Source organism: Telmatherina bonti (genome assembly GCF_933228915.1).
Source record: "Telmatherina bonti genome assembly, chromosome: 5".
NCBI classification, from domain to species: Eukaryota; Metazoa; Chordata; class Actinopteri; order Atheriniformes; family Telmatherinidae; genus Telmatherina; species Telmatherina bonti.
The window spans coordinates 34,074,138-34,094,673 of NC_136623.1; the positions used below are offsets into that span (position 1 = coordinate 34,074,138).

The 20,536-nt window shown below is 38.4% G+C and overlaps 1 protein-coding gene across 4 annotated transcripts; it reads left to right on the plus strand.

Moving 5' to 3' along the window:
- Window positions 1-1,115: 1,115 nt before the first annotated feature.
- On the plus strand, window positions 1,116-19,998 carry LOC306756566 (matrilin-2-like). Of its 4 annotated transcripts, XM_079241346.1 has the most exons (15): window positions 1,116-1,271; window positions 3,643-3,787; window positions 3,868-4,440; window positions 4,522-4,644; window positions 6,025-6,147; window positions 7,047-7,169; window positions 7,269-7,391; window positions 7,706-7,828; window positions 8,260-8,382; window positions 8,842-8,964; window positions 9,403-9,525; window positions 13,926-14,336; window positions 14,409-14,561; window positions 14,682-14,774; window positions 19,110-19,998. In XM_079241346.1, the coding sequence occupies exons 1-15, from the start codon at window positions 1,224-1,226 to the stop codon at window positions 19,163-19,165; spliced, it is 2,463 nt and encodes an 820-aa protein (XP_079097472.1). In that variant the 5' UTR covers window positions 1,116-1,223; the 3' UTR covers window positions 19,166-19,998. The 4 variants fall into 4 exon arrangements, with proteins under 4 accessions (XP_079097472.1, XP_079097473.1, XP_079097475.1 ...); XM_079241347.1 differs by lacking the exon at window positions 8,842-8,964; XM_079241349.1 differs by lacking the exon at window positions 8,260-8,382.
- The last annotated feature ends 538 nt before the right edge of the window (window positions 19,999-20,536 follow it).

Genomic DNA, 20,536 nt, shown 5'->3' on the forward strand with positions numbered 1-20,536 from the left:
TCAAAGAGCAACCTAGTGTATATCAAACATATCACCTTCTTTTTACTCTTTTATTGTATGTATAGTAAAAAAAAAAAACAGATTGTTGGCTTGTGCTGGCTGAGTATTACTGACTTAATATGTAATTGTGTATTTCTACTGATTGACGAGAGACATCTCAGGCTATGTGTCTATTTTGACATCACTGATCTGGAATCAGTTTGTTCTTTGAAGTCGCTATGAATGAGTTGCTCGAGGGGAACCTGGAGCTCAATAAATATGGACCCCGCTTCTGCTTTTTCAATTAAGCCAATGGGAGCTTTTCTAGGCTGTGCAAACATTACACAAATCTGTTCCACCAGATGCAATTACTGGCAAGCTTCTCCCCGGATACAAAATGTTCTGCAAGGACGCAAAAGAAAAGTCAGACTTTAGGACCATGATGTATGGAGAATACAGCTGTGACATTTATTTGTCTATTAAAATCAAATTCCACCAAAAAGATGTTGTGTGTCTTATTTTGTAGCTTGTTCAGCCAAATTTCTTTCACTCAGCTCATTAGGTATTCATGCTAAATGCTGCTTTCTCTGACTCCTCGGCACAAATGGCAGATGTGCTGCTGGAAACCATTCGGCTACGGAGGTGAGAGGAGATAAATATGTTCATTGTGCAGAAGGCAGGTAACCTTGTGATGAGTTTTTCCATAAACTGCTGCTCAGCTGGGGATGTGGAAAATCCATCCACACACCCACGGCTTGTGAAATTCTCCTCACCTCTCACAGATGTTAGGACCTTGGAGACTTTCTGGTCTGATTTATCTTCAAGTCTTGTAAATGTTTAAATGACTTCTTAACCTGTGAAATTTGGGTTTTAGTTCCACTTAACTGGAATAAACTATTCTTCCACTCATTATCCGACCTACTTAGTCAGGTTAAGAGTCGCGGGGGAGCTGGAGCCAATCCCAGCAGTCTTTTGGGTTAGAATAAACCTGGAATAAACCTTGTAATAATATCCGAACAACACGAATGACACACTCTTACTGTAGTTATCGTTTTACCAGCAGAACAAGAGGCGTCTCTAAAAGTTGGAGTAGGTGGGGGTGTAAACAGAAGCACAGTGGATGGAGTAAGGGGCTGAGCAATGCAGAGAGGTCTGGGATATATGTATGTTTACACTGTGAAGCAAGTAGACTGACAGCTTCATCCCGTTGGAGCTCCTCTCTCAGGTCCGTGTTGGGATTTTTCATGAAACTTTGTTTACAGCAGCTGGAACTTTGTTGGTTTGACTATAAGGTGAGTAGATCTCAGTTTGATGCTTTTTCATGTCGGGACGATGTAGGTTTAGATAACAAACATACATTTTCTTTTTTAAACACAAGTAAAGTAATAGTTCTTTTTTTTGGGGGGGGGGGGGGGGGGGATTCAGTCACCTGTTGTGTATTTACTTAAGGTCTGAGCTGGAAAACAGATGTGGTTCCTTCACCTGCACCACAGAAAACATGGACAGGGGAATGTGCAAAACAGAGACCGGGTCCCATAAAAGCTTTTCAGTACAAGCCATTTTTATGTTTCCGCAAACACAATCTTGGCTTTAACCTCGTCAGAAAGTTGAGCAACATCCTATAGGAAGTAATTCCAGTATATTTTTCTTCTTAAAGGTGTATTTGAACAGTTTTATATCACATTATTGCATCATTTTCTAATCTTTCCATCAGAAAAAAACTGATTTATTTTTAAATTCAGTTTAAAGGATTATTTACCGCCTGCGTTCACTGTATTCCCAGCAACGTTTAGTTTCCTGTGGAGCCCAGAAGAAGCTGCTTTAAGACATTCTACATGTTTGCTCTTTACAGCAGCTGATAGATGGTGGAGAGAAAGCTGTCAGGACATGTCAAACATATGTAAGTTTAGAGGTCAGAAGCTCAGTGTGAGATGCTATGTGGATATGTGACCACAGCAGGTCCCAGGTCAGCAGCGAGTATATACATATCTGTGTGGAGTGGGGAGGGGGGAGGGGGGGGGGGGGGGGTGTTCATGGAGCAGAGACGCACTGATCCTGATCAAATTTCCATTTAGAAACCCCAGAATTTAAGCAGATTGTTTTGGAAATAGAGTGTGATTCTTTAATGACATGTCACTCTGTGTGCAACATCTACGCTGAATACAGTTTGTTCTTATGACGGCAGCAGACCTTGCAGTCGGGATATAACAGGTAAAAGAAATGGCTCTCCTGGGAACTCGATCGGGAAACAGTCTGTGGTACCTTTCAGCTTCTCCTAAATCACTTTGAAACCACCTGCACAGCAGAACAACCGCTAGCTAATACACACAGAAAGGTTTTTCTCTCCGTATGGTGGCAGGTCATGAAGCTCATGTGTGACTCATCCTCACTTTCTGATTTTTTTTCCCCCAACCAATATTTTGAAACAATGCTGAACACAAAGCAAACATGGCAGTGAATTAAAAAAAAAAAAAAAAGACAATGAATATAAAGGGGAAAAGAATGAAATAAGATCTATTCATGTATCAGCTGGACACCAGGGGAGATCATGTCAGTAGGGGTGGGATGCCAGTCTACAATGCAGCATCCCCTGAGTACCAATTTAGTCGCAAAGCTTGAGATGATCTAAAAAAAAACATGCCTTTGTTTAATCAATAACATGTACATTCCTCTTTCAACATCAAGGTCAGGCATTTCATTGGTATCACCTTAAACATTTCTCCATAACTCTGACTGATGGTGGGTGGCCAATCTAAGGTCCAGGAGGGTCCTCTCTGAAGAGATTTACTATGACATACCCAGACCTTTGCTTTCTATTAACATGTTTCAAGTTTATAATACAGTTTAAACGTAATTTTCCTCATTAATTTACAAAGCCTGTGTTGAAATATGTAGATTACAATTATACCTAATAGATTAGAATTCAGTACTCTACTTAATGCACTAGAAACTTCCTCATAAACACCATAGTGGCACTTTATTTATTTCAGGTTTTTGACATATTGAAACATTTTAATAGAAAGCAATGGGCTAAGTAAGCAAGAAAACACTCTGTACTTTACAGGTATGTGCTGTTTATTGTGTATTTGGTGCATTATCTGTGTCATAAACCACCATCCATTGCTTATCATTTGAAGTAATTTCTATGCCTAATTTCTTTACCACTAGACGTCAATAGGTCATACACACTGTACCTTCAAGAAGATTGACGGAGATGTATGGAATTATATGGAATCAGATTTGTTTCAGAATCTCCAAGCAAAACTTTTTGTAAAAAGATTTTGAGATGATTTATTTTATTTAAGTTTTAGTGTGTTTTGGTTTTAATTGTTGTTTTTTGCTTGAGTTTTAAAAAGTTTTGCTTTGAGATTCTGAAACAAATCTGATTCCATAGAGATGGAGGTGTGTTATTTGGTTATTTCATACATTGTGTTTGTAAGAAAATGTGATTTTTGAGAATACCTTTAACTTAAAAGTATCAATAATTCTTAAAGATGTTATGAATCTGTACTGTGTGTAATTTTAAGTGTTTGTTTTCCCAATAAACAGAACTTGTTGTTAGTTTCTCTTTGCTTCTGCCTTGTCCTCTTCTATGCAGGGTTGTCCTCTACTTGCTTCAGATCTTGGCAGTGTTTCGACTGTATTTGTGCCCCTCTGCTGCAGGTGTCATCTCTCATCAGAATGAGATCCCTGACCTTCGGCCTCTTCTGCCTGTTGTGCTGCATCGCAGCGCAGCCGGACAGACGCCGTCCCAGACCCATCGCAGCCACAGGGAAAAATGAGACGACGCTCCACAGCAATGCAGTGGGTAAGTGACCATGAGTGGGCAGGATGTGTGTGCATATTTGTCACTTGTTAAAGCTGATCGTAAACCTCCTTTGATTGCAGAGAATCCTTGTAAAGCCATCCCGCTGGATTTCGTCTTTGTCATTGACAGCTCCAGAAGTATCCGCCCTAACGACTACGAGAAGGTCAAGACCTTCATCATCAACCTGCTTCAGTTCCTTGACGTCGGCCGCGATGCAACACGGGTCGGCCTGCTTCAGTATGGCAGCGTGGTTCAGCCTGAATTCTCCCTGAACACCCACACCACCAGAGCTGAGGTGGAGCAGGCTGTGAGAAACATGGAGCACCTCGCCACAGGGACCATGACGGGTCTAGCCATCCAGTACACCATGGAGACAGCCTTCACTGAGGAAGAGGGAGCCCGACCACTGGACCTGCACATTCCACGAATTGCTATGATTGTGACTGATGGGAGACCTCAGGACACTGTGGAGGAGGTTGCAGCTCAAGCCAGGCAGGCTGGCATCCAGATCTTTGCCATCGGAGTGGGCAGGGTGGATATGAAGACCTTGCAGGCCATCGGTAGCGAGCCACACTCTGAACATGTGTACCTGGTGGCCAACTTTAGCCAGATAGAAACCCTGATCTCAGTGTTTCAGTCCAAACTGTGTGGAGGTGAAGAAAGAGTTTTATTTCTGACTGGATGTGTTTCGAGACTTATGGTTGAGTGTTCATGAATGTCCGTGCATGTTTCAGGGACAGACATGTGTGAGGTGGTGGATCATCAGTGCCAACATATCTGTGTGAGCAGCCCTGCCTCGTATCGGTGCAAATGCAGAAAAGGATTCACCCTTAACCCCGATGGCAAGACATGTAAAGGTAAAATACCTCTCAAATGTCTGTTTTTTCACAGTTTCTCTCCTGAAAACTGTGAAGTTTACAAGAAAGTTAAACTTTTCCATGAAAACAGAGATGGTCCTGTTGTAAGGTAGTAGCAGATGGTTTAAAGTAGGGTTTTGTTATAATTACATACAGATTTTGTTCATGATTATGCATAAATATGAAAAAAAAAACAAAAAACCTCAACAGAGCATTTGACATCTGTGGTGTGATTATTTTACAATTTTCTCTCATTAAACTGCATAAAACTGAAATCTAAGTAAGATTAAAAATCTTAAATTGAGTACACATATGCTTATTTTTTTCAAGGTAAGATAATTCTTAGTTTTTATGACAGAGAATTCCTCTTGTTTTAAAAGTATTTTTACCTGTTTTTGGAAGTCTTGACAAGACAAATTTTCTTGTTCTGTTGGCAGATAATTTATCTTCTTTTAAGCAACATTTACTTAATTTTTGCATATTTTTTTCTAATTTTTTTAAGGCTGAGTTTTTGCAGTGTACTTCTCATTCACATAGCTGCTTTTTAGGGGAAAATATGTCTCTTTTATGATTTATAAAGGTCCCATATTATACATTTTTAACAATTGGTGTGTCAGACGTCCAATCACATTGTTTTCAAGGTGCATCACCCCACCCTCAGCCTTGGTTCTTCATTTCAACCGTTCTATAAGTGGCTCTGAGCCCTACTGAGAACAGACTGTTTCTGTGTCTCAACCTTTAAATCACAGTCCTGGAGGGCCGGTATCCTGCAGGATTTTAGTTGTCTCCATCCTCCAGCACACCCGACCAAATTTCATAAATAGGTTGATGAGAAGCTGCTGGATCCATTCGATTTGAATCAGCCGTGTTGGTAGAGAGAAACAACAAAAACCTGACGGATACCGGCCCTCAAGGACTGGAGTTTGACACCCCTACTGTAAATGACCATGAGTGTTGTCTGTTCACATCTACTCCACGCCCCTTTTGGGGAGAAGATGCGGCTTTTGCTGCAGGTTCAGCTACCTGGAGAGTTGGTCAATGGCAGTAGCCACTACCTTGGGGAATGGTTCCCTTCAAGAGGTCACAAAGAGAAGGATCACTGACTCACCTGTTTGAGCATACATACGCTAAAAAGTGAAGCGAGCAAGAGAGGTAACAGAATTTTCCCCTTTTTGAGCCTCATATACAGAATATGGAGACACATAGGACGGTTAGAAAACATTTAGAAAATTAATTTAGCATAATATGGGACCTTTGTAGCATCTAAACCTTCTTCCACAAAGTTAGGTCATGGGGATGAAGCAAAAAGGAAAGGGAGGAACCTCTTACCTTCCTGCTGCTGAACTGTAGGTGATTTTCTCCCTTATTGTTCCTCTGCAGCTGACGACACATGTGCAGAGGTGGATCATGGTTGTGAGCACATCTGTGCTAACCTGCCTGATGGTTACGAGTGTCGCTGCCGTCCAGGATATGAACTCACCGTGGACCTGAAGAAGTGCAACAGTAACAAATATAATATTTTGTCTTGCATTGAGCATGCACTGCTCCAGGGGTGTCCAAATCAGTCCTAGCGGGCCGCTGTTCTGCAGGTTTTCAGTGTATCACTGCTCTAACACACCTGAGTCAACTCCAATGGATCCAACAGCTTGTGCAGCTCTGCACAATGACTATTTTAGTTTAAGTCAGGGGTGTTGGAGTAAGCATATAATGAAAACCTGCAGGATTATGGCCCTCTAGGAACAGAGCTGGACACCCCTAGTCATCATCATTATACCCTTGCCTTTATCAGGACAGTCCCAGGGTGCTCAGATTTAATTTGTGTAATTGTATTCGCCTTAAATTCTCAAGTACACAAACTGTTAATATACTATAAGTTGACATCATATAAATAATAAATTGAATAGAGCACTATGATCTTAATGAATAATGGATTCCATCCTGGTAAGACTCAAGTTATAACTGTAAAAGTTGTACAAACATGCAACTTTTATGGATCTGGAGTTGTAATGACAGCCAGCATCCCTCCTACCAGTGATGTCCTGTCCACCCACTGATGGAAAAGTTCCATTTTGCTCCGCTGGTGGATGTCCACAGAAGTAAAGAGGGGGAGATTTCCTGAAGGAAGTGTGCTATTGCAATCATCAGAGCGGCTGCTGAAATCTCCTGTGGCTTCCAGGCTGTCGTGGTGTTGTCCAATCAAAACAAGAGTAACTGTCTGATGCTTGTTGTGTTCACAGCTCTGCATCTTACAAGCGACAGATATATAGATTTCTGAATGAATGAGTTGTTTTCATGCTCTTTTAACCTGACTGGCCAAACCATACATAAGTGGTGGTGAAAGCTGCGATGGCTGCAGCTGCAGCACATGTAAGAGAGACATTAATGAGAGTCATCCTGTGCAGAAATAGACTACTGTGACCTCGGAAACCATGGCTGTGAGCATAACTGTGTCAGCGTTCCAGAGTCCTACATCTGCAGGTGTAACAAGGGATACATCCTCAATCAGGATGGCAAGACCTGCAGCAGTAGGAGCTTTTAGAAACTCGTTTTGTAACAAGAAGCAACCATTCCACGAGAGTATGCAAAAAACAAATATATCTGCTCTGCTTTGTTTTTAATCTCAGAGGCTGATCACTGTGCTGATGGGAAACATGGATGTGAACAAGAGTTTATGAACACAGAAAACTCATGTGTGTGTAAATGCAGAAAAGGCTACACACTCCGACCAGATGGGAAAACCTGCAAAAGTACAACTCTGCTTATTTCCTGTACTTCCATGTTGTTAAGTAGAAATGGATTCAGTTTGTTCTACACTTTATGAGCATGAAAACAGTACAGTGATACCAAGTAATAACATGAATTATGGGCTTTATTACTTAGTATCAGCTAAAAGACACGGTAGCAGACAACTTTGAGTGTTGTAGGATAGCATATGGAGGGAGTTATCTGTGAATGTAAATTAATCATTTATGATAAACCTATGAAAACTTTAGAAAGCATGATTTCTATTTATTTATTTACTCTGTATTTTCTTGTAATACCTCGTCTCCCCCTACCGCAGAGACTGATCACTGTGCTGATGGCACTCATGGATGTGAACAGGAGTTTATGAACACAGAGGACAGCTGTGTGTGTAAATGTAGAAAAGGCTACACACTCCGACCAGATGGGAAAACATGCAAAAGTACAACTCTGCTTATTTCCTGTACTTCTATGTTGTTATGTAGAAATGGATTTAGTTTCTTTGCAGTCTATGAGCATAAAAACAGTGCAGTGACACCAATTAGTAACATGAATTATGGGTTTTATTACCTGAACAGCTAAAAGATAAGATAACTGACAACTTTGAGTGCTGTAGGACTGGATATATATATATATATATATATATATATATATATATATATATATATATATATATGTGTGTGTGTGTGTGTGTGTGTGTGTGTGTGTGTGTGTGTGTGAATGTAAATGACTAGTTTCTGATAAACATATAAAAACTTTAAAAACAAAATTTCTATTTATTTATTTATTTATTTATTATTCATTCTTTCATTTATTTATTTGTTTATATTTACTCTGTATTTTCTTGAAATACCTCGTCTCCCCCTACCGCAGAGACTGATCACTGTGCTGATGGCACTCATGGTTGTGAACAGGAGTTTATGAACACAGAAAACTCATGTGTGTGTAAATGCAGAAAAGGCTACACACTCCGACCAGATGGGAAAACCTGCAAAAGTACAACTCTGCTTATTTCCTGTACTTCTATGTTGTTATGTAGAAATGGATTTAGTTTCTTTGCAGTCTATGAGCATAAAAACAGTGCAGTGACACCAATTAGTAACATGAATTATGGGTTTTATTACCTGAACAGCTAAAAGATAAGATAACTGACAACTTTGAGTGCTGTAGGACTGGATATATATATATATATATATATATATATATATATATATATATATATATATATATATATATATATATATATATATATATATATATGTGTGTGTGTGTGTGTGTGTGTGTGTGTGTGTGTGTGTGTGAATGTAAATGACTAGTTTCTGATAAACATATAAAAACTTTAAAAACAAAATTTCTATTTATTTATTTATTTATTTATTATTCATTCTTTCATTTATTTATTTGTTTATATTTACTCTGTATTTTCTTGAAATACCTCGTCTCCCCCTACCGCAGAGACTGATCACTGTGCTGATGGCACTCATGGATGTGAACAGGAGTTTATGAACACAGAAAACTCATGTGTGTGTAAATGCAGAAAAGGCTACACACTCCGACCAGATGGGAAAACATGCAAAAGTAAGTGTTAACAACTCTTTATTGACATACTGAGGTTAAATCTTGATGAACTACATCAAAATAGTAAACAAAAAGATCAATGCTACTCATTCTATAAAGGTATTTTGGAGACATGAACACAGTTTTGCAAATATTTATGCCTTAAAAACAAAGTGTGGCCCACATAAACAGCAGCCAGTGGGTGCAAGACTTCGTAAATGATGTATTAGTATCGGTAAAAAGCAGATGCGTTCTTATCAGCATAAACGATCTACTTAAAAGTTTGCTTCCTTCCCTTGATATCAGATGGTCTGAAAAAGAAGTTAAAACTTTGTCTATGTGTTGTAAATTTAGAAAACTGGCAGAACTACTTCTCATCTGTCATCCGGTTATTAGACGGATGTGTTAAATCACTATTCAGGATGGAGCAGCGGTGAGGAAATAACTCTTGTCTTGCAGGGAGAGACCATTGTGCTGATGGGAAACATGGCTGCGAGCAGGAGTTTCTGAATACAGAGGATTCTTGTGTGTGTAAATGTAGAGAAGGATACACACTGCGACCTGATGGAAAAACATGTCAGGGTGAGTTCAGTTTCTGTCATTAAAATTAATATTGAGCAAAGTGCAAAAGAGCAAAATGATACTTGATGCTCAAACACACGCATTGATCCACAAGGATAAAAAAGAGAAAGTTTTATCTGAATAAACTCGATTATCAGCTTCACTTTGCTGATGCCTGGTTTGACCCTTTTTCCATCAGAGCTGCCTTAATTCTTGGTGGCAAAAGGTTGGAAACTTTCCTCTGAGATTTTGCTCCATATTAACATGATATCATGACACAGTTGCTGCACATCATGATGAGAAAGTGCTCCACTGGATGAAGATCTGGTGACTGTGGAGGCCGTCGGAGTACAGTCCTTGTCTTGTTGAAGAAAACAAACAGAAAAAAACCCCAACAACCTACAGATGTGTGTGTGTGTATGTTTCTGGGCTATTTTTTTCATTTCTTTTAAGGATTTTTTTTTTCTCTCTCTTTATCTCTTTCACTTTTCCTATGAGGTTTTTTCTCTTCTTTCTCTTTCTGTCTTTCTTCTGTCCTCTCTGGTCCAGCAGTACAAACTCTACAATTCAAACAATAACGCAAAATAAATATAGAAATAAAATAAAAATTCAGAAAGTCAAGGGGATCATTATATTTATAAAGCTTCCCTTGGCAAAGTAAATTTACTCAGCAGAACATAGCATCCAGACCATCATTCTGCTTGCCTAAATGCTGGACAAGACACAAAAAAAAAAAAGAAAAAAAGAAGAAAACAGTTGGAAATGAATTGAGCTGTGTGACATGGTGCATCATCCTGCTGGGAAATATTCCCCACACCATCACACCACCAGCAGCCTGAACTGTTGAAACGAGGCAGGATGGATCCATGCTTTCGTGCTACTCTATCATCTGAATGTTGCTGCGGAAAAGGAGACTCAACAAGCAAGGCAGTGTTTTTAAACCAGCGAACGTCTTTTTCATGCTGACAACTCCTTACTCAGTGTTTTCTCTGACTAAAACACAACCAGAGATGGTTGCACATGAAAATCCCAAAGCAGCAGAAACAGTCTGGACACTCAAAGTCACTTAAATCTTCTTTCTTCCTCATTCTGATGCTCAGTTTGAACATCAGCAGGTCGTCTTCATCACGTCTACACGAGTTGCAGGTTGTAGAGGGGCTTGACCTGTGACCTGAAGGTCGGCAATTTGGTTCCCCTACTCAATGGGGACACCATTGTTCTCTGAAGGTCATCCCAAGCCTGGATAAATGCAGAGGGTTGCGTCAGGGAGGGCATCCAGCGTAAAACATGTGCCAAAGTACAGCCGTGCACGTAGGGCTTCTGTACCGGCTTGGTGGTTGGGAGCAGATGGTTCGCCATGGAAACGCCTTCGGGGAGAAAAGCAGAAAGGGAAACAACAAAAATTCTTCAGAATCTCATGATTATAAATTAATAATCTTTATCAGTTTACAAAAGACTGTACACAATGATTGCATGTTAAAAAAATTACTAAAATTCAGTCTGCAATGGCTCATCTGCAGGTTTTTTTTCTCTGTTCCAGTATATTCATGTTATATAATTACATGTTATATAAATTTTAAAGAGTTTTGGACCAGTTTTGAGGGCAGCTTTAATCCCAGCTCTCAATAAAAATACAATTTCTCCGATTACCCAGATGAAGAGAATATTCTGTTTTATCCTGTACTGTCATGAAACCTTCATTTTATTCAGATGTTAATATTTTCTTTTGCAGTATTTTTCTTTTGTAAAAATAAATAAAAACATGTTTAGGGAGAAAATCTTAAAACTTTTCACACAATACATTAAAACATAAATGCAATGCTTTTCTATTAAATGCAATTTTAAGATTTATTTATTTATTAAATCAACTCTAGTGTCAGGCTTGGATTTGTGTCAGCCTGGGGAGCAGCTGTAAACATTAAACGCCACAGTGTGTGGAGGTGTGGAACCAAAGCAGGGATGGGAGGCAGGATGCTACGGCGGCCCTTAAGTGCAAACCACAATTACAAAACAAAAAACGCAACACAAAATTAAAAAACAGCAACAAATTGAAAATGACAACAAAATTTTTAAAAAATACACGACAAATTAAAGAACACAATCAATTAAATTAGCACTACCAAAACATTCTAAAAAGCACAACAAATAGAAAAAAAACATGAAGAAAATGATAAAACACAATGACAAATAAAAAACGACAACAAACTTAGAAAAAGCACAACGACATTAACATACGGGAAGAGGTAGGTACCAGCGGGCAACGAGAGAAATCGCTGATTGGACGATGGTGCCAACTGGAACCGGAAGTTGTTGTGTACGTAGCGCAGTTTTCAAAACATGAACGTAACCCGGAGCCCAAACATAGCTGCTGCTATCCAAGAATATTTTGATTATTACACACTTTACACAAAATGTGTCTAAAATCAGCACACTAAAACTACTTCCAACACTTCTGTAGTATTTAACACAACAAATTTAGTACTACTTCAGCCTTTCCTCTACTCCAAACTGAACGAGGTACAAAAGTACAACTTCCGGTTCCGGTTGGCACCATCGTCCAATCAGCCATTTCTCTTGTTGCCCGCTGGTACCTACGTCTTCTGGTATGTTAATGTAGTTGTGCTTTTTCTAAGTTTGTTGTTGTTTTTTATTTCATTGTGTTTTATCATTTTTTAAAAATTTTTTTTTTAATTTGTTGTGTCTTTTTTAGAATTTTTTTTGTGGTGTTAATTAAATTTGTCCTTTTTTAAAATTTGTCATTGTGTATTTTTTAATTGTTGTTGTCATTTTCAATTTGTTGCTGTTTCTTAACTTGTTGTTGCGTTTTTTTGTTTTGTAGTTTGTGTTTTTTGTTTTGTTGTTGTGGTTTGCACTTCAGGGCCACCGTAGGATGCAGAACCAAGATGTTTTTTAATCCAAAAACTAAACTTCAAATCCAAAAGCAGGGAAAACAGCGTTGGCGAGAAGACTAACAAACACAGGGGCCTAAACTAACTACTAAATACATAAATCAAAGGCTATAAATAGTGAGAAACAAAGGAAGAAACAGGTGAAATGGATGAACTTATAGAGGCCAGGTGTGCTTGATGAACAGAAAAGCAAAACAGGAAACAAGACATGAAATGAAATGAAATGAGGAAACTAAAAGAAAGCTACAAAATAATACAGGAAACCAGAACCTAAAAAAAACACTTGAAACCTCTCATCATGACATTAAAGTGTCAGAACTATTAATCTGATATCTGTAAATGTTTTGAGGGGGTGTGTGACGCCCAGCAGGATGTCAGCTGTCTTTGCTTTACAAACATCCGGAAAACTCGCAAGTTTTCTAATATAAAGCAAAAACTTTGATTTGGTCATTCATTTTCAAGACAAAGAAAAAGATTTTCTGTACATTTGCTGATAAATCAAACCTTCATTATGTTTATGAACATAAACATACAACTTGACGATAACAGTCAAAAAAGTTGGAAGGGTAATAAATCAAACACAACTCTTTTAGGATACACAAACAGGTGATTCAGGAAGATTGTATTATTAGTACAGGGGTCGGCAACTCCAGTCTTCGAGTGCCACCGTCCAGCAAATGTTAGGAGTTTCCCTGCGACAACACACCTGATTAAAATCAATGGCTAATTAGAAGACTTGTGCAGTTTGATGTCAAGCTCTGCACACGTCTGCTGATTAGGTCTGATATGTGTCTGGTGTGTTGAAGCAGGTCTGTGGCCCTCGAGGACCGGAGTTGCCCACCCCTGGATTAGTAGATGTACTGGTGACTGGTTAGGGTGCCAACATTGGGTATTGAAGGAGTGTCAACAAAAGGTGAAGTCTCATCACTCTAATATCATTTTGGGAAAATGTGTGAAGTGGAGGTATAATAGCCTGATGCGAAACTTCAGTGATTTTCTGCATTCATAAGTGATTGTCTGACCGAGCTGAATTAATCATACAAATGGTGTCTTTTTCCATGAACTATGTTTTTTCCATATGGTTCAGCAATTATGTCAAGTTTTATTAGATCAGTGTAAAAGTTTGGAAATGCTTTAAGCAACTGTGAGGTGACATTTCATTTTAATGAGCTGCTTTTCTATATAAACTAATGACATGTTGTTTTTTAAAAAAAAATACATAAATAATAAATAAATAGATATAAAATAAATAAACTAATGGCATGTTTAAACTATAGAAACGGTGGATGAAAGTAGATTGAATTCAGCTTCTTAATTCACACTCAGACTATTTTTTTCTGATTTAAAAGGAGCCAGAAGATTAAACTTTGGTGCTTGTGTTTATTTATTTAATCCTAAACTGCATTATTTCTTACATTTTTGTTTACTTAAAACGGTTTGCCCGTCCTTTGCTTGTGTGATTTTGACAGTTCAAGAGAAATAAGTTATTTTTTGTGTCCTTGTCTCTGACAGAAGCAGAATGCACTGATGGAGTCATGGATTTAGTTTTCGTAATTGATGGCTCGAAGAGTCTGGGCCCTGCCAACTTTGAGCTGGTCAAGCAGCTGGTAAACACCATCGTGGACTCTCTGGACATTTCCAGGACAGGCACACATGTAGGCCTCATCCAATACTCGACCAAGGTGCGTACGGAGTTTACTTTGGGTCAGTACAACACAGCTCAGGACATAAAGCGCGCAGTGAGTCGGATACAGTACATGGGCAGGGGGTCCATGACCGGCTCGGCCCTACGTCACATGTTTGAGTTCAGCTTTTCAGCCAAAGAAGGTGCCAGATCGAACACCCCTCAAATCAGCATTGTGTTCACTGATGGAAGATCGCAGGACGATGTTTCTGAATGGGCCAGTAAAGCCAAAGACTCTGGTACATACAAATTATTCACATCCCAAATCTGTTTCAGTTTCTTGCCTTTAATCTGTTTTCTGCTGCTTTTAGGAATAACAATGTATGCCTTGGGGGTCGGCAAGGCCATCGAACAGGAGCTGAGAGAAATCGCATCCGAGCCTGATGAGAAGCATCTGTACTATGCTGAAGATTTTGAGAAAATGAAGGAAATTGCAAAGAAACTCAAACCCAGGATATGTAAAGGTACTCCTTTTCATTTTTCATTGAAATGCAGGAATTTTACTCATCAAACAGGAGACAGAAGGGGAAATGTGAAGAACAAAACAAAATGAAACAGACTTTCTCATCTAATCTATTCCACAGATAAACCAGCTGATGAAGAAATGTGTGAGTGTGAGAACGTGATCATGTTTCAGAACAAAGTCACAGAGAAGCTGAAGAACCTGGCTCAGAAAAATATCCTTTTTTTGCTGACAAAAATTGCAGCGTTCACACCGACGTCCAGTCACCAAACTACCTGCAATAAATCTGTGTTTACAGCTTTAACAGAAACAGTCATCGATGACAAACGATATGAGAGATTAGGTCTTTATCAAGTGCAGAAAAATAAAAACAAAGGAGAAAAAGTTAGTTATTTCAATCTTCCTCGGCTTACTCTGACAGTAATGTTCCTGGACACAACTCTGCACATACATGTATAGTTTTTAAACTACAGATCACATAAAGAGATAAACTGTAGCAGGGTCAGACTGGGACAATACAATCAGACCATATATGTTCATACACACCACGAAATCTTTGTTCTCCTTTACATATAAATATGAACCATGCAGCTCCTAAAAACCACTAAAACCATGTGGTGAGTTATCAGGAATCAGTGAAAGTGGACACAATAAATACTTCCTACTCTGTGTTTGATGGAGAAAGAAAACAGAAAGAACAGACACAAGAAATGATGGATCAGATAAAAACTGTTCCAGGATAAAGAGCAGAAAACAGTGTTTTTCTTTGTCTGCTTCAGCTCTTATATCTGAACCAGAAGATCAAATGTTTTTGTCATTATTTTAGGATTCAGTCAGGTTCAGAACAACTGGATTCTCTGGCAAAGAGATCGGCAGCTGTGTCACAATAACATATGAGCAAAATTCATACTGAATAAATAATCCCAGAGTGTTTATTCCTGCATACTTTCCATTAACATCTACACAGAAGCTGCTTCTTACACATTTAGACCTAAAAGTATCCGACTATCAAACCAAACAGAAAGGTTAACAAAGAAAATCAGAAAGCTGCTGATGGTTAAAAATCCTCTTTTTGCCTTCAATAACATGATGGAAAACATGAGATAACTAAGTTTAGGATCTGCTGTTTTAACCAGTAAAGACAGCCAGTTAACCAGTTGTCCCATTAGAAGCTCTGACATCATCAACTGATTTTATAAATGCAGTAAGACTAAGATTTTATTTAATAAAATAGCTGTTTAGTTAACATGTTATCACTTCATTATAGGGGTTGTGTTAAAATAAATGTAAGGCCAGTGTTAGGTAGACTTACTGAGTTTTATGGACCAGTAAGACCCATAAATGAACTGTGTTGTCCCACTGGGAAAGGCCCGATTACCAGTCCATCTCTGAACTGTTGCTTTTCTCCATGAAATAAGAAGTAATTTGTGTTTTTAACCACATTTAGGAAGTGACACATCGATTGTGAGATCAGACATGTATGTATGTTTAATATTGTGCAAAAGTCTACCGTTTTGAGCCAACCCTCCTTTATGTTTTACTTCGAAGTGCACAGGAACAGAAGGGCAGGAGGCAGATCAGATGCAGGAAACAAGATTTAATCCAAATGTTAACTAAACAAAAGACTCCGTACAATGAACCAGCACTGACAAAAAGAATCCTAGTGGAATAAACACAGACACAGATGTCATTGATAAGCTAAATGTGTCCGGGTGAATTTAATGACTTCGAAATAAAATAGGAAACAAGAACTAAAGACACACAAAGTCCAAACCATGACACCACCTAGTCATTTATCTCTGTCTTAGGATTTTTTTTGTTATTTTGAGGAAAATTTTTCCATATTTCTGAAGATTTTTTTGCTGGACTTTTTTTTTTTTTCTTTTTAGGTCACATCGGTTTCTTTAATACATCTTCAGATCACAGTTTCTTTTTTTTAATTAAAAACATAATGATAACAATACTGACCTACAACTTAACATAACCCTCTGCCCAAATTCAGCAAAGGAACTGTCGCTGCTTCATCACATGACAGACAACTTTATGTCCTTTGCTACCAGCAGCTTGTTGCAAAGACACATTATTAGTTGCATCAGTGAGAAATGTTGTAGATCAAACAAACATATATGTTTTCCTTACTCTAGTTTTTTATCCTCAAGATTATTTTCAAAGAACTATTAAGAAAGCAAGGAAGTAAAGGTTTAGTTGTTTAGCGCCTTTCAAGATAAAAGGCACAAAGCACTTTACAACATAACACAAAAACATTAAAACAACGTAAATAACATCAAGAAAGAACATAAAAACAAATAAAACTAAGTAAAAGCGAAATTAAAAAGATATGTCTTGAGCTGGTTTTTAAAAGAGATCCCCGACTCTGCCGATCTCAGGCTGAGAGGAAGGGAGCTCATTAAAGCAGGGGCCACTGTATGTAAAACATACATGTGTATGTAAAACCACCAGCAGACCCTGGTCAGATCTCAGAGACCTGCTGGGAACATATGGCCTTAAAAGGGCTCTAACATAGCCAGGCGATTGGTTATGTAGGGCTCGAGAAGTTAAAACCAGGATTTTGAATTGTACTCTATAAATAATGGGGAGCCAATGCAGCTGGATCAATAGCGGAGTGACGGGGGTGAATTTTGATGAAGAACTATTAGCTGAAACTGGACAAGTGGAGGACAAAAAAAAAATTTAAAAGCAGTATCTACAACTGATGGACAGAATCTGAAAGTCTGATGTCTTTAAGAAATATAAATAGACCTCACACAGGTGCTGAGAGAGTGTCACCTTTCTGACCTTTCTCACCTACTGTGGTTTTATAGGAAACCGTCTCCTGTAAATAAAGAGAAGTGGGAAAAAGGCTGAGGTGTGCCAAATGACACAAAAACTGGACTAAAAATCAGTAGCAGGTTTCATGGAGTAAGAATCTTCCCCCGAGCCCAGACCTCGACATTATAAAATAGATTATATAAAAATAAAATAAAATAAAAATCATTTTATTTTTATAAAATAAAATCCTTACAGTCTCTACAGAGAACAGAATTGAAGATTTCATAAGACAACTTAAAAAAATTGAAAGGAAAACTAGTCAAAGGGTGCATTCACATCAGGATAGTCCACTAGACTCCGTCCGGTTAGGAACTCGGCTCGGCTGTAGGGGGGTGTATCCATGTGGACCAAGATCCTGTTCATGCTGCACCATTACAATAATATATCCCCGTTCTCACCAAAGGTGGCGCTGCGCTAGTATTTAGCAAAAGACAAGAAAAGGTCGGCCTGAAGAAGAGGGAAATTGCGAGTTTAACGTAGAGACAAAACTATCGCTGTATTGGGTTTTTTATGTTGTCTTATGCAAGTATGCTGCAGAAATACGCAACAATGGATCGTGCTACGTATTTACCCACAATGCAATGCGACACCCAATGCAGGAAGTGACTTTTTTTTTTACTTTGTAGTCCACGTCCTGTATTTGGTCCGCTTGAAATGAACCAAGACCTGCATTTGTAGGCGGACCGAGTCCGCTTCTTTGGTCCAAATCAGAATTTGTTTAGTGCATTCACATTTCCCCAAATATCTCCGAACGGAGTCGACTTCTAATTGAAAAGACTGATGTGAATGTGTCCTGAGATTGTTTAAGCTGCGCTGAAGAAAAACGTCTTTATTTAAGCAGATCTCAAACTGTCCGACGGACATCCTTAAGTCCGTCTCGAAGTCCGTCTTGAAGCCTTCCCCGTGGTCCAGCTGCAGCTCCTGGATTAAATAATGAAACTCTCCAAGTTCACCTCTCTTTGCTACAACAGGATAAACCCAGCGCCTCTTTTTGTCTTTTGCAGCATCAGCACACTGTTGTCGTGGCTTGATGTACAATCCACCTTGCGAGTTTTATAATTTTGATAATTCATTTACAATTTCCCATCGTCCTGATGGTTTCTGCATATACAGAAACGTTGAAAATTAACCTCAGAATTATTTGCAATTCCATGAAGTTTATTTGCATTGGCTGCGGTGTGTAAAGTAGGGGTTGGAAAATCGAACGAAAAATCGAAAATCGGGATTTTTTCCTTCACAATTTTGAAATTAAATTTTTTTTTTGTTATAAATTGATTTTTTTCTTAGCAAATATAAATAATTCATTATAATTTTTTTTTGCCATTTTTATTGTTTTTATTTATATTTTTACTTGTCTTCTTGCGCATTGTAGCGGGTCTAGCTAATGTGTTGTTTTTTCCCAATTGAAATCAAGAAAAATGACACGCAAAAAATAGTTTTGAACATTTTCTTTTTGTTTTTAATCTACAAACATAAGCAGTATTGAAGAATAGTGAGAATCGCAATTAAAATCAAATCGACACCCAAAAAATTGGAATCGAATCGAGACAACAGCATATCGTCACAGCCCTAGTGTAAAGGCCTTCAGATTTGTGGCAAAACAAGGCAACAAAACAGTTTGAAATAATTCTTCTTCATAGGTTTTGAGTTTTATTTCTAGGACTTGATATGGTTTTGTACTACTTTGGATTTCTGTCATAAATTTCTTTAACATGCCTACTTGAAGCCATGTCAAAGAAGCTGGGGACTCTGGAGAATAAGCTGGTGCGTAAATGAAAAGGCCGGTCCGTCCTTTGCATTGACGGGATCCTGATAACTTCGCTCAACAAGCTACGCTGGAACATATGCAGAAGCAATGCTGTCTACAGTAATGCAATACAGTATCCATAAGCTGTTTTCCTCTGTTCGGTGTTTGAGTGATGCTCTAGTAATGTCATCTCATCGTGGTTCTGGCTGGATGATTTGTCCAACCCAAGTGCTTGAAACATGCATAAAATCACTTTTTATTTAGCAGATGTTCAGATAATTCTGTTTCTATAATAGATTTGTTGCTGCTGACAAACATCTAAGTAAAAGTGCATCAAGCTCTAGATTTCACCATGTCACTGTTGCATCAAAATGTTCAAGAGCCAGAAATATTGCCAAAAAAATGAACATTAAATGAACTTTGCCTATACTTACACATGGAAAACTGAACATTCCCACTAAACCAGAGCTGCAACTCAAGTGTTTTGAGTTATTTCCGATCCTGTGATGGTTTATCACAAGTTTTGTTGTTTTATCAAGATGCCCCCCAAGGAGCCCTGTGATGGACTGGCAACCTGTCTGGGGTGTATCTGCCTCTGGTCCAATGATTGCTGGGATAGACTCCAGCTTCCCGTGACCCTTAATTGGACTAAGCAGATGTTTGAAAGACTTTTATCTTAATATTCGAAAGACCATGACAACACTTATAAACATTATTAACAGGTGTGAAGGTGTTTTGTCTGTCTTATACACACTCCCTCATATAAAGTGTTAACCACTGTTCTAACAACACAGATTTATTTAGTTTGACATGGTGGTATATAAATAACTCTGTACAGTTGACTGATAAATAAACATTTTAAACTTAATATTTTATGGTGCATGCATTATTTCTGTTTTCTTTTTCTTTTTTTTTTAAAAACTTTTTATTTAAATTTTCAAACACAAGTGAACAAAACACACCACCAAAGACAAGTGACCAGGAAGAGAGGAATGAATGAATAAATAAATAAATAAATAAAAGTACACACATCTACATGTATAAAAAATTGAAGTGACATATTATTTCTGTTTTCTTATTATAAACTTTAACATGCGTACAAGTCATTCAGAGTGTAGAAATAAATTTTTACCCATGTTATTTTAAACTTTACCACAAGGTGGTGGCTCTACTCCTCAACCAGGCCATGAAGGGGAGGACACACACACACACACACACACACACACACACACACACACACACACACACACACGCACACACACGCACACACACACACACACACACACACACACACACACACACACACACACGCCATGTATGTGTTTTCCTCCCCCTCCTCTACATGAATAGTGTGACTGTGAGTAGGAGGCAGGGAACACTCGGCAATACGGACTGCACTG

Excerpts from the sequence above, each read along its gene's own strand:
- LOC306756566 (XM_079241346.1), top strand. The coding sequence starts at position 1,224 with ATGAAACTTTGTTTACAGCAGCTGGAACTTTGTTGGTTTGACTATAAG. Across the intron at positions 4,645-6,024 it reads CGATGGCAAGACATGTAAAG|CTGACGACACATGTGCAGAG; the intron begins GTAAAATACCTC and ends GTTCCTCTGCAG. Across the intron at positions 14,337-14,408 it reads CAGTAAAGCCAAAGACTCTG|GAATAACAATGTATGCCTTG; the intron begins GTACATACAAAT and ends TGCTGCTTTTAG.